This window comes from Accipiter gentilis, chromosome 28 (assembly GCF_929443795.1).
Source record: "Accipiter gentilis chromosome 28, bAccGen1.1, whole genome shotgun sequence".
Taxonomy (NCBI): Eukaryota; Metazoa; Chordata; class Aves; order Accipitriformes; family Accipitridae; genus Astur; species Astur gentilis.
The window spans coordinates 7,861,232-7,878,671 of NC_064907.1; the positions used below are offsets into that span (position 1 = coordinate 7,861,232).

General features: G+C 37.1%; 1 protein-coding gene across 1 annotated transcript in view; it reads right to left on the reverse strand.

Annotated features, from left to right (window-relative positions):
* Window positions 1-17,440, reverse strand: part of WDR64 (WD repeat domain 64) — a 78,223-nt gene that overhangs the window by 49,057 nt on the left and 11,726 nt on the right. The window contains exons 6-10 of the mRNA XM_049830711.1: window positions 14,381-14,410; window positions 6,348-6,455; window positions 4,478-4,692; window positions 3,829-3,963; window positions 1,012-1,091 (exon numbers count right to left, since the gene is read on the reverse strand). Coding sequence (XP_049686668.1) covers window positions 1,012-1,091; window positions 3,829-3,963; window positions 4,478-4,692; window positions 6,348-6,455; window positions 14,381-14,410 — 568 coding nt within the window. The remainder of the gene's footprint in view (window positions 1-1,011; window positions 1,092-3,828; window positions 3,964-4,477; window positions 4,693-6,347; window positions 6,456-14,380; window positions 14,411-17,440) is intronic.

Genomic DNA, 17,440 nt, shown 5'->3' on the forward strand with positions numbered 1-17,440 from the left:
GAACTTCAGAATTTTCACTAATAACTTTCCTATAGTCCTATTGCTTTCCCTTTAAATCTTGTGTCTAGAAAATCAATAGAACTGTCTGATATTTATTTTGACATCTCTCACAGTTTTCCCTTTGGTAAACTGCTACAATTCAACTTGAATTGCATTATTTACTATGTCTAGGTCTTTTTTTCCCCCAAATTTATGTTACTGTCTTGCATATTATCAAGGCTGGACAGCAGAGCCTTGGCCATTTTTTTCTTCTTGTTAAATATAGACATAAGAAATGCTATGTTTGGTTTTGCAATTTTTAACAAAGTTTTAAGTAAGACTCTCATACTGAAGACTTGGAGATAGACAGCATCAATGTCACTCCAGGGCACCACCCTGTCAGACAGAAGATACAAACAAGACTGCTGACATACTCCAGTCACATTTCTGCAGCTCAAAATACGACCACTGCAATAGAAAGGCTCATAAAATTATTGGATAACAGGGAAGAAATGGATGTAAGAAAGCTATTTCTGCAGTCTGCTTTGGGAGAAAGAACAAACAGTAAAGCTTTGGGGAAATGTGATCAGAGAAAAGAGCAACGTAAAGTACTAAGATGGGCCAATGTGATTGCTTAAGATAAGAAAGGATGGCCAAAGAGTAATAGGAAGGGATGGGAGCCCTGCTGATACTGCAAGGAGTAATGTGTATAACCTGACCAAGACAGTCACCACCATGACTTGGAAAGGTGCCTTAGAGTAGTTCAACATACAGTTTCTCCTGTTTTGTTATATAAATAACATGATACTTGAATGAAACCCAGATTAGGCCCTTGGTAGATTCCTGCCAGGAAGGACATCTTTTCAGAGTGAGGCTCCTAGCAATTAAAAGCAAGACCTCTGTTTCCTATCATTTAAGACAGAAGCCATTATTTAAATTCTTAAGATACTAACTTAGCTTTACTTGATCTTATTTAACTGGGGGAAAAAATTTACAACAGAACAATCTCTTGGAAAACACCCCAAAACTTACCCCCAGTGACAATGACTTTTGCTTTCCCACAGTATGTGAAAGCATTGACTCCTTTAGGGACAGAAAATTCCTTTACAGGTCTGTAATCATTAATAAAACAGTTAGTCAGGTAAGAAACAGTAGGAAAATACAGTCTATTCCACTTTACTTTTCTGCAGTATATAGAATAGCTGTTTGTGTAATGTATACAATCTCTTATTAAAAGCAAATTGATTTATAACAGTGACTTATATTCATATAGACTTATAGTGATACTAGCATCAATAAAACAGGAACTTTTAAAATGCACTTTCCATTAAAGTAATAAATCTCTGATTTGAACACCTGAATACTTTATCAGTCATACTCCAAACAGAATCCTAAAATGGTAGCTGTTGCCAAGGTAAGCCTTCACACACATCTGCATGCTTAAAGCAGTTCATCACTGAGGAAAATATCAAACCGACTGCCTTTGCCTGTTTTGGACATGGAAGTCTATTGTGGCCTCTATTTTGCATAAAGTAAGTGCAGTTACTTTTCTGCTGCTTGTGCATAATGTATTGTATAATGCGTAGTCTCTATTTTATCTATGTTGTGTTGTGTAATAACATGAAGAGACTGCAATTTTCTGAAACTCAACTGAATTATTCTGTTGTATTCACTGCTAAAGCACAGGAATTCAAACGGCCAACACAGACTGAGATTGACTCAGCAACCCTTCTAAACCCATTCTTTGAGCAACTTCTGCTTGTCTCTCCATATTTCATACATTGTTACTAATAAGTGAATATTTTCTTGATTTTTTGATTCAGCAATAGCATGGCTAACACCCATCTCTCCCAGGAAACAATGACTGTCAATGTAAATCAGCTATACTGAATTAAACGAGTACAAATTTTTAATTTTTTTCTTTGAAATCCAGACAAGTAGGTAGTTCATTTATTCTGGGCTAAAAAGTAACTATTAATATCTAAACCCATAACTGGGAATGACAATAAATTTGAAAAAAGGCTCAGGAAACTTTGAGGATTAATGAAAGAGCTTGTTCTTTCTAGGCAGGTGTAAATAAAAGGCTGTTCACTCCCTATTAATTCGGGGGAGCAAAGCTTTCTTTGCAGAGCTCTAACAGAGAAGTCTTAATTCTCTTGACGGTATAAAATCGCAATTAATTGATTTAAATGTGTGATTGATGGATTTCCTCAGGATTTGTCATCTTTTTCATTTAATTCTTGAATTTAATACTTATGTATAACTGCCTATTGGCTTTTTAATGAACGGTCTTGATACTCTTCCAACATCAGTGTGAATAAGGGATTCCAGCAGTGTGAAGTCCTGCCCAAGTCATGGCCTTGCAACAGAAGCATCCTGTGATCCCATCCACACGTCCCTTTTTTAGATACTTCACAAGAAAATATTATAACTGCTCATCAGCCATTATCCACAAAGAAACTTAACAGTCACATAGGATACAAAATACATTGCATCCCTCTTCAAGCACAATAACAATTGCTTGCTGCAAAGTCAATTGGGGAAATTTATTTTGTTAGCACTAGTAAATCATATATTTCAACCAAAATTACTTATGGAATGGGTATTTCAAAGTAATTTGATCTGTAGCTATTTTAGGGCTATTAATTTCATTTTAACAGCTGTGTAATTTTTTAGTTGTCTAAATATAATTTCATTTAGCTGCTGCATGAAACTGCTTAGAGAAATGTGTTTATTGCAGTTAGAGACACAATTATAGTCAGTGTTAAATGAAAAAGACTTAAGATATTTGCAGTTAATGATGTTCTGTATTACAAACAGTGTATGGTGGTAGCATATACTCTTTTGACCATACTTGTGGCTCTGCAGTCTTTGTTTTCTTTCTCCTCAAATTAACTCTATTTTTCCAAAACTCCCAACAAAATCAAACAGGATTTCTCATTTTTTCTCCTGACACATTATGTAACCCTGGACAAGCTATAATTATTTTATATTTCACTTTCCCCATCCACAACAGACATACTGCACAACAGGCAATACTCACAAAACCCAAAGTTATTGGGTTGATGCAAGAAGTACTATGCAAATATTTATGGCCTGTGTTATACAAGAGATAAACCAGATTATCATAACTGTTGCTATGAGCCTTAAAAATCTATTAAACTCTGGATGTACCTCACAAAGGAATTGTGAAGCTGAACTAATATTTACAAAGCTTTGAAGTATTTGAATGAAAAGTTCTATCTATATGTTATTTATAGTTCCTTCTTACATCAAATTGTGTTTGCATTATTTGTTTTTTAATTGGGCTATAAACTCTTCTAAAATCACAGACTAGCAAGGCTTGGAATCAGCTATGGCACTGATGGGACATATGAATAAGGTTATGGCACAAATAAGGAGGCCACAACCTCTTTCCTGCTGCATAGTAAATCCATTTCACAGCCCTCAGAATAAATTGCTTACTAGGTTTAAGCTTGTGTAACCGAAACTTGTGAAACTGAAACTGTAAATGAAACTTAGTTGAATATATTTTCCTGTGGATATAAATTTTAAATGAATGTACCAAAGCAAGGAAATTTGCCTGCTGAGAAGTTGGAGCAAACAACACTGCCAACATAACTTATTTTTAAGGGTTGTGAGTAACACACATATATGGACAGACCTCTCCTACATCGAAAGCTAACAAACAAAAATGTTCAAGTATTTAAGCAGTTGTATTTTTGTTTGTATTAACAATGCTTATAGAAAAGACAGCTTCAATACAATGGGATGACATCTTGCAAGGCACTGATCTCATGCAGTTATAAAGCAAAAGGTCTATTTTTTCAGAAGATGTCATATACTTACAAGTTGTCCTCTAGTCGCTTTATGTCATCCAAAACAAATGAATGAATGCTGTCTGAGGAGCAGGATCCAAAACAATTTAGGTCAGAAATATACTTAATTTTCACAACCCAGTCATCATGTAGCTTGCGTTTAACACTAGGGATAGAAATTGAGATATTATTGGGATATACTAGTACCTACTGTAATATGCCCATAGGTCGACAGGGATTTTGTTAGTGAGATTATACACAACCAATGCTAACATTTAATATCCAGGGCAGACATAGAACCACTCTTCCAGCTCAAAAGCAAGCAGAGCTAAGGTTAGGGTTGAATCATGCACTTCTCTAGTCACAATTATGCTTCCATCTAATCGGGCACAATAAAGCTGTGCCTATGTCAAACTGGATAATAGCAATTGTGAATTCTTCTCTGGAATTTTACTCTGCAGCCTCTCTATTGTAAGATCTCTTGTAAGATCTCCTACTGAAAATTATGACATTTTCTTCACACAACAACAAGCAAATCATTCTTACTGCAGTTTGAAAAGTTATTTTGTTAGGTGGGGCTAATTTATACACAAAAGTTAATCCTCCATTTAGGCCAGAGAAAACCCAAATTAAAAAAAAAAAAATGCTAGGCTGATAATATTTTACGATAAGCAACTTACATGTTAAAAGTTTTGGAGTCCAAGACCTGCAGTTGTGATTCTTTTTTGCCTTTACATTGTTTTAATCCAAAGTGATCACTGGTCACAGTAAGCAGGAGAACATAACCCTTATCATCTCCCATTAGGATATTATCCTTAGCCAGATGATCTGACACAGTCACCGTGCAAACACAGAGCAGACCATTTTCCATTGGTTTGATGACAAAGCAATTATTCTGTGAAATATGGTAGATAGTTTATTAGACAATGCACACGAGCCCTTAAATTGACTGAACATATCATGCTTATCTACTTACATCAGCATTTAATTCTTGACTTTGTTTTTTAAATCTCCCCCTGTGATAGCTGTTTCTTGGTATTAGAAACTCACAGAAGATCATCACCAAGTGAAGTTAAATGCAAGCTTTAATGATTTCAGTAAGGCTTTATTTCACAGGTAGCCTTTTCCATTTCAGTGAGGAAATATTAATTACAAATTTTAGGGAGGATCTCACCATGATAAGTGGGATGGTATATTTGCTAAGACTGTATATGCTTTCCTGTTCAAAAATAAGATACTGTCTAGAAGAAAACAGGAAATAGCCAAATTAAAGAATTATTCAAACCACAAAATGCAGCAGTAACATACAGAGAGGAATCATATCAGAGTCCTAATTATTAATACAGCCTGGGAGTACCAAGTGTACAATGGGCAGGTGTTTCAATTTTCAGGAATTGAGATCATGGGAATGAATACAGCTGCAAGCCATTGTGATATTTTGCTAGACTGAGAAGGCCTGGGAATGGGATTTTGGGTCATCTGCATTGTATTGTTTATTGGTTCTACTGCCTGACTCCATCTGTTACTTGATTAAAGCATCCTTGCCAACTTAAACTGGCAACTGTTCACATGCTATAGGAATTAACTGCTTCAGTGTTGTCCATGTAGCACAGAAACATTAAAGAGACATAAGACAGACATAGAACTGTCTATATCTTATTTCTGTGGTCTTGAAAGAGAACTGCTCCTATTCAACCACAGGACACTTTCAACTGTCACTGATGTAATGACTGGAGGAAACCTGGAAAATAATGAATGGAGAGTAAATTTTTGAGCCTTCCTTCCCAGGACTCCAATTGGATTGACAGAAAGACTTCCATTGACCTGTCTGAGCTTCAGGAGCGGCCTTATAATACCAAGAACAACAAATAAAAAAAGTCCTAATACTTGATCTTATCCTAAAAATATTTACTTTGCTTCTTCTCATCTTCTCAGCCAACTCAGAACTGCTGATAAAAGTCCCAGGAACAGGAGCAAAAAGCTAAGGTATGGGTCAGAAATCCTTGCAAAAATTGTATTTTGTAATAAGGCATTCAAGAAAACTTTAACAGTTTGGATATACACTAGCAACATCAAGATGCTCTTGCTCCTGAAAAGTCCTGAACAAAATGCAGGATATGAAGAAATATTTTCTTTAAATCAGAAAGTTACCTTAAAGAAGTCTATGTAAGGTCCTTGGAAAACCTGTCCCTTGATTCTTAATAGATTCTGAGATATACATATGCATATGCACACGTACACACATTAGATAAACATGTATACACATATTTATCATATATACACAGAAAATAAATTCTCTGGGGGCTTGTTTGCAACATAGTACAAAATTATCCTCTTTCTTCCAGGTTTTTAAGGCAGTCTAATAATCCCATTTGGTGTGGAAAGCATGTTCCTTCTTTAGTATAAATTCCACTGTTTCACTGAGTTCCTACAAAATCAAAAGTTAATGCCTTCATCCTGTTAGACAAAAGGAATGTGACTGTATACTGAAAACAAAGACTAATTTTTTTGAGGCTTTCTCTTTAACATTTGCCCGATCCAACATAATACCTGACTTCCTTTTGATTTATAGTCCCAGACAATGACTGTCCTTTCAGTTACAGCCACAACACATTTCAGCTGAGGTAGGAAATCACATCCAGTGATCCAAGCAGTATCCTGATGAAAATAAAAAGGGTAGCTAAAGAAGGATTTTCTCTGTAGATTTATAAACTTCTCTGTCATTTAAGTACACATTTTAAACCATCTCCACATAAATGTAGCCAGCTGCTAGGTCCAGCCCCAGCTAACACAACTGAGAGTTCTAACTCCAGGAATAGCTCATACATGAAGTTACTGAGGTGCCAGGCTCAACCTATTTTATCAGTGACTCACCTCAGATGCATAGATGTTGCACATGAGAGGACACAATATATACATACTGTTAGTTGAACTGTAATGACATTCTGAAAAAAGCACTCTGAGCAGAGGAAACTTAAGCTAAAACATGCATTCTAAAGCAGATTAAATTGTTACTTGGATATAGTTTAGTTCAAAACAAAAGAAAGTTAAAGGCAGTCAAAATTTCAGCTGTAATGGCACAAACCCTACTGAAATGAATGTTTATGAAAATAAGTAACTTATATTAAATAATTTTAATTCTCCCAATAGGTAGATCAAATATTTACAAAGATATACGTCTGCCCATATTAAGCCATTGTTCAAGTATGCCTCCAATTATACAGGTCATAATGTAAAATAATTTCTCTTGCAAAGTGCAAGATTAGAGACTCAAATTCAGTACCACACTGGCCAGAATTTGGGGTTTTGCTGAAACATTAATAGCTGTTTGATCTCCCCTCCCCCCCCCCCCCCCCAAGTGTAATGGACCTTCCTAAATGAGAGGGATTGAAATGGCATATGCTCCATTTGCTTTGTCTGCAATGGCACAATTATCTATTACTTTAAAATAATTCATAACATCTATAAAGTAACACTGACTGAAATATCTTCTCTAGATTAAAGTGACAACGAAACATTCGACACAGACTTAAACAACACTGTTATTGCAGTTCTTTAAGCGAGCACCTACCTGTAACCTCTAAGTAACTGTTTCTAGTGGAAGTGCTTGAAACAGTTAAAACAGGGACCTATGTTGCTAAAGATACAGTTTACACCCACAAAGTGAGGTAGGAAGAAAAAGCACAATACTAAACCCATTGTGAACTGAAGGCAGCTGCTGATGCTTCTACTTGTATTTCCATTGTTGTATGCAATATTGATTTTGCTGTTAAAGGGTCCAAATTCCTGACAGAGTGATGTCAACTTTATTGCAGGAGAAAGCGTCTTTCTTCCTAATGGCCTGTGAACTAGTGATGATGCATTTACAAGGATTTCTTGTCCTGTTTTCTACAATAAACACATGGAAAATGTCAGTCCTGCAATGGCCTTATGGATTGCTTGGTAATTCATACGGAAGACTTCGTTAACTGTGGCTTTTTGGGGTCCTTACAATAGTGTCAGATAACAATGACTAACTGGTGTGAAGAAGATGAGTTTACATTTGTAATTAAGCTACTATTTTGTAGTGCTGGCTTGTGATGATGCAGAGTAACACAGCTGCATCTTGCAAAGGTTTTGCAGGCTGTCACATGTAGTGACATGGCACAGAGGCAAAGAACAAAGCCAAGCAGTAAGGAGAACCTTTGCATTTGCCTGCTGACAGAGAAAGTCAAAGGGGCAGATGTCCCTTTGCTTTCTTTTTTGTGTTGTAGTTGAATTATAGGCAATAAAACAAGCCCTGATGAAAGGACTTAAAACATTGATACCAAAACTTTATGTTATATACTTGCCTAGAAAAACAACCAAGAATCTCTGGTATTACTTTGAAACAATTAAATAAAACAAACCACATTACAGGACAGTGATCTGAGAAGGCATGACTAGTCCTTATTTACAGATCAAATGTCCCCCTTCCATGAAAAGTTCTATCTCCCATATATGCTGTCCTGGTAACTGAATCTTTCCATGTCAGTCAGTATATGCCTTGAGAGGGGACTTATCTCAGTTGAACACAGAGTATTTCTCACCTATTTGGGAGAAACAACTCAGTTAACCTGTGAAGATAATCTTGGAAGACAGAAGAAAGTCAGATGTCTGGTAACAGTTAAGGAAGAATGAGTGGGAAAGGCTAGACATTAGCTTGGCAACTCAAAGGAAACATTTTCATTATTCTTAAATGTCTTTTAGGCATGTTAGCTCAAGGCTACTATTCTGTTTGCCCATACTGAAGGTCAAATTCAAATACTTTGAGAACATAGGACAGAGTGAAAATGGTGTCATTTGGGCTGGCAGGGGATATTCTTCTCTCAGGGCGCAATTTACTAATTCTAACAGAGCAATTAAGCAAAATAACAGAACAATGATGTTCACATGTCCAGCAGTGAGCTACAGTTTCCAGACATGTTTCTTTAAATGTCTCAAAGAGCAAATGTTTTCCTTTAACCTCTGTCTCCAGGCTTACTATCAAAGTCTACTTTCCTGAAGCTTTCTTCTAAAGGAGCAATAGGTCCCCTCTTTGACATTCTGTGAAGTGTTGTCTTTTTCTTCTTATCCCATGTCTACCCTGCAGATGAAAATGCACTGGGTATTTACTGCATGTTGACACCTGACACTGAGACTTTTAAGTTTTTCTTTCAGCTGAGGTCAGAGCCTTTTCCACAGGATAGAACAACAGAAGAGAGAAAGCTAGATCCTTTCTCATTGATGATAGATGCCAGGGACCCTTTGCCCCTTTGAAAATCTGATGTAGCCACTGGAGTCAATGAATTTATTCTACATTTTCATAGGCACAGATAAGTGAGATTCAACCTTCACATCCAGGAAAAATGAGAAACATTTAACTTTCCACAACTAAGCAACTAAACTTTACAAAATTTAGTTATTTTCTTAATTACATGGTAGTCTGTTAGTCCACATACTTACACTCTACAGGGCCTTAATAGTCTCTGCTTCCCACCAATCTACATAATAGCTTTGGTTCCAGTTTTATTAGGCAATTCTGGATATCAGTTTCTCCCTCACTATTGTCTCCATGTAGGTAATGATGCTGAACCACCAAAAAGGACATGAGCATGGGCTTCAGTTTCCCTCTCTTGTCACAGTATCTGTGCCTAGAAAATCAGACTGTCAAACAAGAACTAGGCAGCAGTTAGTCCCTAGGCAAATGAAACAAGGAACACACATCCATGCATTGCTATGTAAAGGTACCTTAATGCTTAGCATGTTCTCAAAGAAAATCCTTCTTTTATGGGGTTGAGGACTATTACTCCCCTAAAGAATTAGCAGTGAAAGGGAAACAGATGTTGGAATAACATGTGCCTTCTGCTCTGACTGTTTTTACTGTAACGCACTTTTACTGCAAAGGTCTGCTTGCAGTTAAGCAAACATTTAAAAATGAGTCAGGTAAAATTGAGCTTGATCTTTCTTTTACAGTGAAGCATCCTAGCCATTGCATTGTAGCATCCACTGGCTTAGAGACTTGATTATCATTAAGATACTATTTCACTAAAAAGGAGAGAAACACTGACAGAAATTACAACATAAGAAGCATTAAACCCACTTCTGGTTTCAAGAGTAAATAAGAACGCGTGCTCATATGAAGTTTTTTTTTTTACAAAATCTATACAAAGACTATACACATCAACTTATGTCTAATACACATGCAGATAAAACCATATAGTGGTTTTCAAACCAAACAAAATGGTACACATTCAAATTTTCCTTACAGCATCTAAACTGCAATGAACTTTGAGTGAAAGCAGTGAAAGCAACACTTCAACAGAAGGAAATTGTTGGCCAAGACAGAAATTCTCTTGTAAGATTCTCCTCTCTATAGAAGATAAATATTTCTAATTACTGATAGGCAGTCTAAAAAAATATTTGAAAAAATCAGGTTTCAACACGACTTGCAATTTGTATATGCCAGCAGAAAGCAAGAATTAGTAAAATGTCCTCCAGATTTATTCTCTTCTTTCATTTTGCATTATTTATAGGCACAGTCATATTTGATAATATAACAGCAAAAGTAGAAACAAAATCTGTTTATTGCACCAGTTTATTAGAAGTTTCCAGTCGGAAAAATCGAGCACAGAAAATTGAAGTTTCCTGGAACAGCCAGCAATAGAAGTGTTTTCATGCATATAACTGAATTATTCCTATCTTAAGACAAATTGCACTAAATTTGTCTTTAATAATTCCAGCAAATTTCCTTAAATTACACTAAAGATCAGTGGTTATAAAGGCCTGGAGAGACCACTATAATAACTGAGTTTGACTTCCTGCATAGCATGCTCCAGAGAATGTCCACTGACATAGTTTAGAGCCTAACAGAGACCGAGAGATTGTTCAAGTTAGCTAGCACTGCCTTCCAGGCCAGTTCTTGTTCAAGGACTTCATCCTGTGGAATAAACAGCCCGTGTAAACAGCAGAGCATGGTGCTCTATCCTTAAGATCCAAAATGAAAGTTCTGGACCAAAACAGTCTCCTAGTGTGGCTTGAGGCTACTCAGAAACTAAAAGTACGAAAGTCCTGAAGAAAGCAATGCACAATGAATAGATTAATTTGATACACTGTGAAGTGGCTGATAGAACACTCTGCCAGAGACTATAAGCAAAACATGCTGCCTAGTTCCAGCTTTAGAGCAAAGGCTATAAGAATTTCTCTTCTTAGCACTGCTGTACTTGACAGACAAACGAGGTAGCTGCACCAGATCAGCCTTTTCATTACTTCCTTGTTTCATCCTGTCACTCAAGGGGTCTCTCTTCACTCCCTTATTTCCAGCACAGTTTCTGGTTCAGCTTGTCTGGCTTATCCACTGGGTCTGTTTATGCTTTTCTATGCTGTGCTTAAAAGACGCTTCATTTCCATTCTTCAAGAGAAGTGACTTGTTCACTACCAGTGTTCCCATCGTCATTCAATGATGATTTTATGCTGACTACTATTTTTGGGACCTGTCAGCTGGACAATTGTTAATCCGTGCACTCTGGTGTTTTTTTCAGTGGTCATATTTTAAAACAAAAAGTTTTATGGTACTAAGTCAAATACTGTACAGTTTTAAGTGTATTATATTTATGCCTCTATTCTTTTCACTCAGTCACATGATCCCATCAAGAAATGAAATCAGGTTTTCTTGAAGTGACCTGTTCTCCATAACAAAACAGTAAATGATCTGTACTCAATAGTTCATGTTCCTTTTATACCACTGTGATGCTGGGAAAGTTCTGATGGCTGCAGTCCACTGGATTTTATTTCTAGAACTACTATATTTCACAGCCTTTCTGGCTCAATATCCTCAGGGCCAAGACCTCTGTTACTCTGGCTGAGTAAATCTTTGTTCTGAAACACCTTGAGAATGAGAACACTGAATGGAAGAAGGTAGAGGAATCTAAGGATTGTTCTGCAATGTTAGCCAGCCTCTACACACATCATGGTTTATCAATGCATGGAAGGTTTGGAGTCTGATAACTTATCTCTGAATTCAGTACCTTACTTCATTTGCACAAAGATGCATACAAATATATCTCTTGGTCAGTTAGGTAATGCCAGTATTGGTGATGATGTTAAAGCGGAAGAAAATGGCGTAATAATTGTAGTGAGAAAAGAATGGACTGCAGATCCAAAAAAGAGACATGTAAGCCCTGCAAGGCAAAGGCAGCTTACTCTCTTTAGCTATTCAGAAATTAATCATAAGGTATTATTCACAGTTGTACATTATAACCATTTGGTGCTGAGGTCTTCAACTAATATAGTTCACCATATCTTTAATAAGCAAATAGTGGGTGATGATTTACACTCACATAAGATGTTGTACTTTGATTTTTAATAAGTGTTTAGATAAAAGCTATTAAAATGCAAAGCTTCAGTTTTAATAAGCATGCTTTACAACAGAAAAACTGTGACACAATTCTAGAGATATATCTCTCAAAGAATCCCCAAGTTAATAGATTTAATAGCATCATATATTTCAACTGTCTGGAAAGTGGAATGTATTGACTCAAAAATTCCAGAATTTTATTTCAACGCAATTTGGGATTAGGATATATATTTTCAATTTTAAGAACAAAATAGCTTAAAATATTATGTTCTGCAAACATAAAAATCTTTTAACAACCATCAAAAAGTTCAGGAACCTCAAGTCCAGTAATAGCCATTTTAATTCTATTTTCAGTGCAGTAGTTAGAGGAAGGATGAGAAGAATGTAAATCGGCTAAGGACAGAACTATGCAAACACTTAACTAAGAATGTTAGAGAAGATTGCCTATTCCTTAAGGCAGAGCACAAAGCAGAAGAGGATAATTTTTAACTAGAAAACCTGAAAATTTTACAATTCTGATGCCAAAAAAGTGAATATAACCACAAGAACAGAGGTAACACAACATCACCAAATACCATAAAATCTGTCAGACACAGAGCCAGAAGGATTTCACAGCAACGCAGGCATGGGTTTCTCTTTTCTCTTCACTAACCATCACCTCTCCAGTAAATTAAATGTCCCTGGGAAGCCAAAGATTTTCCCCCTCAGAGACTTTACATCCTATGGTAGAGACTGCCATACTCAGCAGTAATGATCCCAACCGATCCAGTGATCCCCAGCAGCAATGATCCTCCATCCCAAAGGCAGGGAATCCAAACTATTTCTAACGTACTTCCTTTCCCTAGTGAAGGCTAAAAAAGTGGAAATATTTCAACTGGGAAAGGATGGGAGAGTGGCATGTAACAACAGACACAGTAGTAGATCTGGTGCAGAGCTGAACAGAAGTGGGTGCTCACAGATAATAAACAACGGATACTAAAACTACCAGTTTTGGTATTATATTTGTTTATTTGTTTGAAATCACAATCCTAAGAATTATGCTATTACACCATAATTCTGCAAGATATCATTATGTTAAACATATCCTCCTTTCACACTTTTTAAGGCAGAGATGTCCTTCAACAGTGCCTAATTCTGCCATAGCTGCCAAGTAGCATCCTACTGTCACAGCAAAAAGACCTCCACATCCACTGAGGAATCATTCTAAGATTAGTGCTTAGTGCTCAGAGAAGAAAAGGACCCTGCAGCCATGTGCTGCCCACTGCAGCATCAGGCTGGTGCTCCAGCTTCTTCCAGCTTCTTCCCCTTGGCACCTCCAAGGACAAGCACCAAACATTGTTCTGATTCTACCTTTGCATATTTGGACTGGGGAAATTGTTCCTACATGCAAAGCAGGAACAAACTACTAAAATTCACTCTTATAACACAGCTGTAGGAGAAGGTCTAAACTGTTTCTAGTCAAAGTTTCCAGAAGTCGATGGGTCCCAAGAATGTTTCTCACAATTTGCCTCTCTGCATTGATTCCTCAGGTCAGATGAGTCCTAGCAACAAATTAAATGCAACCCAGACCCAGAGCTGTTTTCTGAGTTGGAGTAGTAGGGCCTGTGTTCTGGAGTACTTCCATTGCATTTTAGAACATCCATAATATGTGAGAGATAATCAACAAAATGCACTGCTCCTTGGCACAAGATACCTACACAGACTTTTAGGGCAAGGGGTCATGTCACTTTGTTAAGACTGATGACAGTTCTCTTGTCTGCATGTCATCTGAAGGAAGCTCATTACCTAAAATGTGCAGTGAATACTCCCAGGGTAAAAATGAGGTTTTAAAGTATATACTGTGTAACCAACCAATCTACCTAGCAAGATGTAGAACTGTTTTTCACTAATGAACTTATTTTTCTTATTTAAATTTTACAGTGACAATTGAAATGTTGGATCTTAGAAGAAAAAAGTCCAGAAAGGTAATAGGTGAAGGACAATTTGGTAGAAAAAGCAGCATTTATCTGAGGTTTCTTTTTATCAGAGGAAAGAAATCAAGTTACTCAATTGTTTCTATAACTGAAAGAAATAAACTGAACTTGTTTGACCTATGGCACCCTATGACAAATATGCAGAACATCAAGGTTGGAAGTAGCATTAGAATAATGCTCAGTTTCTAATTATTTCACTTTAGTACCTACTGATTTTTAATTAAAATGATTTAACAGAAGGAGGAAAATGAACTTACTTCAACACTGGTGGTTGCCAGAACCCTCATCTGAAAAAAAAAAGAAAAAAAAATGTTGTCACAATTAGAAGTTAGCAATTAAATTAAAAGTCTGAACACAGTCAGCTCTCCTGTATCACAGGAAGAACAGAATAATAATAACCAACAGAAAGTTTGCAGTTAAGATCTTCTGAGAAAGATCTTTAACCTACCTAGTGTCTGTTCCCCTAGGTATAGTCAGGAACTTAAAACCTCTCTTTCTCTCAGTTGTTTCATGGTTTGTTTGTTTTTTTGTTGGTGGTGTTTTATTTTTTTTAAATTGAGATGTTGGAGTGAGCAAAATAAGTAAAAAAAATACCATTTTCTTACTAGTGGAGTACAGATCAGCTGTACGGATGGAATTGTGCTTCTAATGGTCCTTCACAGCTAGAACAGTTTAAACTCCTGTAAAAGGCAGGATGTGTCATACAGAAAACCAAGCTAATGCTGGCCCAGATGACATGTCAACTAGTGCCAGCCAAATACCAGGTAGAGGTAGCACTTTAGGCTGCAAATAGGAATACACATATTGGTACAGCATCCTTCAGCAAATTTAACTATTCGTGGACAGTGTAGCATGTGACTCAAAACCTGAAGTGTTTAAAGTCACAGGGTGGTAGGCATACCTGTCACCATCATCCAGTAGAGACAGGGTTACCTTTTTTGTCCTTTAACAAAACTATTATTCACTTTTCAAAAGCCATTTCAACCTTTTGCCTTCTGAAACACCCACAGCTGCTTTTTCACCTCCTCTTGCCCCTGCCCCTCATCAGTAATTAAGCAGTGGTGCCTCATTCCCATCCCAGCAATTCCACATTTCATAAACCAAGAAGCTAGGATCAAAGTCTTTCTTCCCATAGAAGTGTGATGCCCAGTGTCATCATGGACAGTCTTTGAGCAGAGTTTAAAACTATTGTTAATCAAGAGTTTAATATCCATGCACTGTTATCAGATTTGGCTTTATGTACAGTAACATTAAATAGAGCGTGCACAGAGAATTTTCCTTAAGGCTGCCTACTCCTACAGGTCTTCTGTGCTGATCAAGGCAGCATCCATGCCTAAGAACCTGAGAAGGGTAAGTGTCCCATGTTCTAGAGTAAACAGGAAATGGTTGATAATGCAGAAATGCGTACAGGTGTTGAAGCATATTAGGTCCACATTTGTTGCAGAAAGCAATGCTTATCCCTCAGATAGAATCAAAGTATCATTTAGGTTGGAAAAGACCTTTAAGATCATCGAGTCCAACTGTTAACCTAGCACTGTCAAGTCTACCACTAAACCGTGTCCCTAAGCACCACATCTACTTGTCCTTTAAACCTCCAGGGACGGTGACTCAACCACTTCCCTGGGCAGCCTGTTCCAGTGCTTGATAACCTTTCAGTGAAGAAATTTTTCCTAATATCCAATCTAAACCTCCCCTGGTGCAACTTGAGGCCATTTCCTCTTGTCCTATCACTTGTTACTTGCTACAACCTGCTTTCAGGTAGTTGTAGAGAGCGATAAGGTCTCCCCTCAGCCTCCTTTTCTCCAGACTAAACAGCCCCAGCTCCCTCAGCTGCTCCTCATCAGACTTGTGCTCCAGACCCTTCACCAGCTTGGTTGCCCTTCTCTGGACATGCTCCAGCACCTCAATGTCTTTCTTGTAGTGAGGGGCCCAAAACTGAACACAGTATTTGAGGTGCGGCCTCACCAGTGCCAAGACCTGGCTGGTCTACAAACGAGTATTTCTTTGCCTTCACTTCAGTTTCCCATAGCTGTATATATGCAAAGAGATCGTGGTATTTCTTATCACAGCAACCAGGGTTAACAAAAGTCTCCAAGCCCTCTTTTAGTCAATAATTAGATTCACTAGCAATTTACATAGCGGATGACAGAAGACTATCACTGGTGAAATAGGAGATGATCTTGAAAGCTATCCTGATGTATACAGACTAAATTAAGTATTCTTAATGCCATCTAACATGACTGACACTAATTATTTGCTGATAAAAAATCTGATTAATTCTTATTTAACTGAAGTTTAATAAATCGACAAGCAGTTACATGGTTTGTAACTTCTTTATAGTTCCTATTCTTATTTGTAAAGAAGGGGTTTTTTAAAGTTTTTAACTATTCTCAGTTTCTACGCAGTATCAAATAAAAACTCTTTAGATTGTCAACTGACTCCAAAGATATAACACAACCATTAAGGAAATCGTCAAGTTATATTTGCTTTCCAAAGAGCAAAGAGAATAATACTAAGCTGATCTTGAGGAAAGCTTGGTTGCACTGGACATCAATTTACACCAGGGTGAATGAACAGAATATGGCCCTGTCTCTTCCTCCACATGTATGTTTCTTACTAGTCAAATGCCCCAGAAGTAGCACAGTTAAAATCTGTATTATATTAGATTCAGTAATTATATCTGACCAAATATTATTCATTCATGTACATGGAACACACTGACTTCTGTGGGATACATGTGCATCCCAAGAACACCATATGTTTAATAATCTTAAAAATGCAACAATTATGCAAAAACAAGCCTCTGTCTATTTGTTAATGCACTGCTCATGAACTCATTTTTTGGCCTCTCCATCCAGAGCACAAGTCCCACCAAGCAGCATCTTCAGGGCAAGCATCTTGATATTCCCTTACCAATATGCTGCAAAGCCACACTAGACAAAACAACTCACTAGCTGAGATTTCAAGGCCAGGTCTCTTTAAATCCTTGGTCTTTGAGAAAAAAAGATTGATGCGAAAGATGCTAACTCCATATTTGTCTGTGTGATGTGAAGTCATATTCTAGCAATAGGACTCAAATGACTGCAATGCTAAAGAACTAGAGTTTTCTCTTGCTTGCATCAAGATATATCAGAGTAATTCTAATGAAGTCAAAACTCATTTGCTCAGATCAGCTGAGACAGAGATCATACCATGAGTAAACTGCTGTTGCAATGCCTTAGTCATTTTCAGAACATACAGTTTTATAAGTGGGATTTGAGGTCCCTAATTCACTGTGTTAAGCAGCTGGGTGTAAAATCATTTACAATGCAGTCACT